General features: G+C 45.2%; 1 protein-coding gene across 1 annotated transcript in view; it reads right to left on the reverse strand.

Annotated features, from left to right (window-relative positions):
* The window catches only part of Fbn1 (fibrillin 1), a 203,723-nt gene that overhangs the window by 63,018 nt on the left and 134,406 nt on the right, over positions 1 to 6,299 (reverse strand). Inside the window, exons 23-28 of the mRNA XM_028784990.1 lie at positions 5,483 to 5,608; positions 3,433 to 3,660; positions 1,904 to 2,029; positions 1,658 to 1,786; positions 710 to 835; positions 497 to 622 (exon numbers count right to left, since the gene is read on the reverse strand). Coding sequence (XP_028640823.1) covers positions 497 to 622; positions 710 to 835; positions 1,658 to 1,786; positions 1,904 to 2,029; positions 3,433 to 3,660; positions 5,483 to 5,608 — 861 coding nt within the window. The remainder of the gene's footprint in view (positions 1 to 496; positions 623 to 709; positions 836 to 1,657; positions 1,787 to 1,903; positions 2,030 to 3,432; positions 3,661 to 5,482; positions 5,609 to 6,299) is intronic.

The raw sequence follows: 6,299 nt of genomic DNA on the forward strand, positions 1-6,299 counted from the left end.
TACAAAGGACCAACCACAAAGCAAAATTCTTGTCCCACAAAAACCCATACTTAGGGAGTGCCAGACATGGCCTCTATTTCAGGGTAAGATATGAACATTCCATGTTCTTCTTGTCAATACCACTCTTCGAAATCTTTAAATGATCTCTACCAAGCCAGGCAGAGACCTCACCTCATGCCTTCCTGAGCTTTTCACAGCACTTGCTACACCTAGTTCATCCCAGGATTAACTATCACTGGCTACTTTGCTTTGGCAAGCATATGTTATGTTCATTCTCAAAGAGCATACATCAGATTATGAATCTTTCAGTCATCTGCTTCTTTGAAGAGGGAAGTGAGGTGCAAATACTGTGGGCTGCTAGGAGAATGGTGCATCCAGTGAGAACAGAAAGATGAAGCAAAGGTATCTAGCAACGAAGCTGGAACTCAGAATACATTGCCTTTACAAAGAGATGAAATTAAACGTACTGTGAAATAAAAAGAAGGCTGGAACTTACCAACACAGAAAAGCCTATCGTGAGTGGGGTGATAGCCTGGGTTGCAGGCACACTGGTACTTCCCTATGAGGTTCACGCAGCGCCCATTGGGACAGAGATTTGCACTCAGTTCACACTCGTTGATGTCTGTTGAGAAACAAAGACCATCATAGAAACATAAGTGTCTGAATCAAACAACTGACCTCACAGAAGTGTTCTAAAAGAGCCCCTTACCAATGCATGCAGAGATGTTTGGGGACAGTTGGTGACCAGGAGGACATTCACAGCGATAACTTCCCTCTGTGTTGTGGCAAATGCCTCCTCGACATAGGAGGGGATCTCTCTGACATTCATCAATATCTGCAAAACAGAAATGTCCCATGTTGAAGATGCTGGTACCATGTTCTTCTTTACCAAGCTGTCCCCCTTTCCAACCCCCAGTTTTTGGGAATCCTGGCTACTGACGGCTTATCAGTTCCCTTCTGGGAGAGCAGCTGTCCATCTCACTGGAAGTGTCTGGGAGGAGAGAGGCCACAACACTTTCCTACATTAGAAGCAACCCACAGTGAGTCCTGACTGACTGGCTGGGAAATCAAAAACCCTGACTTTGTCTCAACACAGGACAACTCCTGGTGCCCTTCTTACTTCCAGAGCCCCCAGTAGGATCTGAGTAGGCTGCAGTACAGCCAGACTCCATATTATCCTCTCCGCCATTCTGAGGGGTTCCTCCCTCAAAACATTTCTTCAAAACCCAAAGCAAAGCAAAGCACAAACAAACCAAAATCCAAACAAATGAACCTAAGTCCACCGCTTGTGTGCAGGAATCTCTTCTCAGACTGTTCGCAGGGAACCCGACTTAGGGTAGCTTAGTCAGCACTGTCTTCTAGAACTGTAATGCAGACACCCTGAGATGAGGCTCCTGCTATGGCTTAAGTCTGAATTGTTTACAATTCAACTGTGTCAAGCATTGAAAGTTGGAATCTCTCAGGGTCTCACAGCTTGCCACTGGAATCACCCATGATTGTTACCCCCTTAGTGGCTTCCTCTATGAGTCTCCCTCGGCCACAGACTGCCCTCACTGTTCGGAAGACTGGGCCTCATTGCCTGGGACACTGGCTGGGAGGAATGCAGGCTTCTCGCAGTCCTTTGCTTCCCACGCAGGTGAAAGCAGCACAAACTTACCCATGCAGTTCTTCATCATCATGAAGCCACTTTCATAGCCTTCATCACACTTGCATTCAAAGTCCCCTGGGGTGTTCACACACTGGCCTCGGCCACAGAGGTCAGGAGATATGCGGCACTCATCGATGTCTGCGTGAAAAACAGCAGGCAGCAACATGAGGGCAGGGACAACCTTACAAGGTGAAGCTACCCAGAAAAAAGAGGGAGAATGTGAAGACTCCTTCCTTCCCGCCCCTGGAGACTGACCTGTGCAGTTCCTCTCTTCAGAATCCAGAGCAAAGCCACTGTCACATCTGCACTTGAAGCTGCCGATGGTGTTCCTGCACTTGCCGTGGGTACAGAGGCTGGGGATCATCTTGCACTCATTGATATCTTCAGGAAAAGGAAAATGCAGGAAGGAAAGCAAATGGACAAATGTTAGGATGTCTCAGGGGTCTACACCTGAAACCCAGAAGGTTGGAGAGCCTTCACTTCAGGTCTTGTCAATATCCACCTCAAAAACTGTATGATGATCCAGGGCTAGGACTTCATAAATATCCCTACTCATTCTGACCTCTACATTTGAAGAGAGCACTGTTAAGGAAACATGCTGGTAACTTCCTGGGATAAGTCATTCAGCCATCCTCTCAGCCACCCACCTACCTTCTCACCCCCGACAACCATCATGGCAACAGTATGAGGCCTTTATTTATTGCTCTTTGATGTTTTCTTGGTTACTTCTCAAAATGACTTTGAGAATTTAATGATATCATTTGAGGTTTAAATAGTTTACAAATAAGCCATGCTAATTTTATTTTCTCGGCACTATATGTAACTAATATAATTTAAAGAGCTTTTTAAATACAAAATGGCTGCACACACACACACACACACACACACACACACACACGTGACCCAGGTTTCCCCTTACTGGAGACTTTACAAAAGCAAGACACAGAAGTTTACTTCTGCACAATGTCATAATAGCAAGAACTGGTAGACTAAATTAAGACCCCCCTAAGTCCCTTTCAATGGTAGACTGTAGGTCACGTTCTTTTGAACTTACTTAAGAGAAATTTAAGTGGTCTTCTAGAAACTGCCTCTGGACAGGACAGTTTCAGTAATCACGGTCTCATTGAATAACAACCAACAAAAAGAACAAGAGAAGAAAGGAGCAGAGAGAAGACAAAGAAAAAAACCTTGCTTTTAGTATAAAGACAATTATGCAGTGTTTATGTACTTAGTTCTCATTTTTCTGACTTGATTCAGTCTTGAAGAATGTGGGAATGAGGTCTCAGATCTCCAAAGCCTGACGTGAGAGGCAGCGGGGCAAAACTGAGCAGTCAAATCGTTCACTAGGAACAGTGGCCTGGCCTCTGCTTGATCAGAATGCTTGGTGACCAGGGGCCGGGGGGGAAAAAGCTCAGCTGGAAAAAGCACTTAATTCACAAAGACCTGACTTTGAATTCCCAGCATCCACATAAAACAGCCAGGGATGGTCCTGTGAACCCGTAACCACTGTGCTGGGGATAGAGGGTAGAGATAGGAAGACCCTCAGGGCTTGCTGGCCAACTGGCCAAAACTGCAGAGCTTCAAGCCCAGTAGGAGATAATGTCTCAAGAAATAAGGTAGAGAAAGACACACATTTTAGCTTGCTTTCATGTGCACACACAAAGGAGTAAGCACACTCTACACTCACACACACACACACTCACACACACTCACACACACTCCTCCTCCTCCTCCTCCTCCTCCTCCTCATCATCATCATCATCCGCAGGGAGAACCGTACATACCTTTGAAGAAAGGTTTCCCATTTGTTATGTCTTTTGTGGCAAACCCGGGTCCTCGGGGACAGAGTTCCTCATACTCCCGGCTGTTTCTCAATGGACACTCCTCACACTCTTCCGTTCCCCAGGCTGCCCCAACTGAGCAGCAGCAGGCATCCATTCGATGGCGGCCAGCGATGGGCAAGGTACACTCTTCATCGTCATACTTCAGGTAGCAGGTCTCCAGGCGGATGTCTGTTAGAGAGGGAAGGAGACTGAGGACAGCTGCCTGTCACTGTCCAAAGCTACCAACTTTTGTTAGGGAAAACACAACACATGCTAATTTGCTATAATCCATGACTACATTTTTTTCCAGTTGAAAACCAGGATTGTGTGGTAGGTATTCCAGCTAATGAAGACTTTACCCTCTTCCTCAGAAATATTTAAATGTCCTGTTTATGAAAGGCTCCTTCCATCTTTTGGTGTTTTCTGATAGTTCTACATAAGCAGGCAATGACGGAGAAGTGCCACTTTGCTGAGTGTGGGCATCTTCTCCTTGTAAAGCCGTGTCCATCAACAATGTGTGCATCCCACTGTATCTCGGCATCTCCTATCTCTGAGCAAACTCACTCTGTAACTGGAATGTACCTATTGCTCAAACATCATGGCCTTGGACTTACTGTATTTCTGGAGAGGCAGACTACTAGTCTGGAAAGAGGGCTCCCCTTCTTAAGATAAAAGAGGAAATGGCAAACAAAAGCCATCCATTCTTCTAAGATGTTTTACTTCGATATGTGTATGTACACATCTATTCCTAGCCCCAAATTTAAGCGACTGTGAAGGAGGCTGGCAGACTAGGGGACAGAAGACCTGGAGTCTGGGACTACTCTTCAATGAAATGTTCCTTAGCAAAATCATTATGCCTGGTCCCAAATCTTCATGCCTGCCAAATGATGCTATGCCCGTCTCTCAGGAAGCATCAGGATGCTCTGATGAGATTATGCACCCAAAAACTTCAAAGTATTAATCAAGTGCGTCTTCCTTCTCATTTGCCTTCACAATGTGGGTGTGACTATTTACTTAAGTGTTCAAGTAACCCAGTATCGTTTTCAAAGAGCCCCCTGAATCATTTAAGCAGCCCTATGTCCAGGTTTCACAGACTATGACAGGTAATTTAAAGTAAATTCCATCTTTCAATTGAGAATCTAGAAGAATGTTTCATTAAATAAAGATTTGGATTTGCTGATATCCTTATTTACAAAAGACTCCGAGCTCCGAAGTCCCCTTCTGTTCCATGCTGTAAACACTTTAAAATTCTAAGTCTGAAGGTTGGTTCTCATCTGTAAATGATCAAAATTCCTCAACTGTGTTGACTGTCTTTTAAGCACATAAAGTGGTCTTCATCAGGGATATTCCTCAGTCTGATCCAGCATCAGATATGTACAGTGTCAAAGGCTAAGCAGCAAGACACTTATGGTCACAACACTAGGAGTCAGACAGATATCACCGCTAAGAGTCATGGGGCATCTGTCTGATGACTTCAAGTCTCTTCCATGTCACTGGGATGGGATGACTAGATGACTGGATGTGTCGTGTCCCCTGGGCTCTAGAAGTTGGCATGAACATTCCCAAACAACTGGTAGAGATGACATATATCCCTGTTTCCTAGCTGGCCCCCACCTCCCTTTCCCAGGAGGATTTCTGCTCCTGACATCAATGGGGATTTCCTATAAGGACTTATCTATCAGTTATAGCACAAGCCTAAAGGAAATGGGGTTCAGCTCCCCATCACGTGCAAATGTTCTTTCCCTGCCACTCGGCGTGTATTCTCCAGCCCAGGGCATATGGGCAACAGTGCAGCGCAACTGTGGTGGCACTGTGGTGGCACTGAGCTGATGAATAAGAAGACTAGCACGGAAGAAAGCTTTTCCTCAGCAGAGTTAGGAAGACAGTTTGTCAAGAAAACCACCATAGATCCTAACAGATGAGCCGAACCTGCAGGTGTGTGTGTGTATGTGTGTGTGTTCATGTGTATGTTATGTATACAAATGTCCAACTGCATCTTATTCATCTTTACCAAGACAGATTCTTCCTGTAGCATCCAAAGTCATTCCATTGGGACACTCGCACTTGAATGAACCCCTGGAGTTGACACACAGGCCGTTCTTGCATACTCCCGGGAACACTTCACACTCATTGATATCTAAGCAAGGAAAGAAAGAAAGCATTAAGTCAGTATCATATACAGATAAGTTAATCCTGGCTTACCCCACTCATAGATTCATAGTGATTCTTACAAAAGAAAGGGCCTTTTTCTGAACCTGGTAAGTTCAAAACACAAGCTTGCCTCCAGACAGTCCACATTAACTTCTAGTGTGTCTTAATAGCAAACAGTGGGTCTGTTCACTAAATCTAGGAGTCTCTCCACTAGTCTCTGCAAATCATATTTGAGTTGTAGAGACAGGGGCCAAGGGTTTGGAAGACAGCTCTGGTAAGTAAGGTTCTGCGGGTTATAGTAAACATTGGCAGACAAGATGACTGGAAATAGACAAAAAATATCAAAGAAGGAGAAGCTTGAACTTGAGTGTATGAAAACCAAACCCTACTGTGGGATATGTGGGCCAGTGAGGAGTACGAGCCCACGTGGTTGGTTGGGTGAGGGAGCATCAACATGCATGACCACCCATTTGTCATCCACCAGCGCCGCCCTGCCTACTGAGCCTTCCCAGTTTGCCTCATGGAGCAGTGTGTTCTCTGCACTTAATTTGGAAAAACAGACATCATTGAATAAATCCAAAGAAAGGCAATCGAAATGCCAAAAGGGGAGAGCCTTGAGAACCTTAGTCAACACACACACACACACACACACACACACACACACACACACACACACA

The sequence above is a fragment of the Grammomys surdaster genome, unplaced genomic scaffold (genome assembly GCF_004785775.1).
Source record: "Grammomys surdaster isolate TR1022 unplaced genomic scaffold, NIH_TR_1.0 125049, whole genome shotgun sequence".
Lineage (NCBI taxonomy): Eukaryota > Metazoa > Chordata > Mammalia > Rodentia > Muridae > Grammomys > Grammomys surdaster.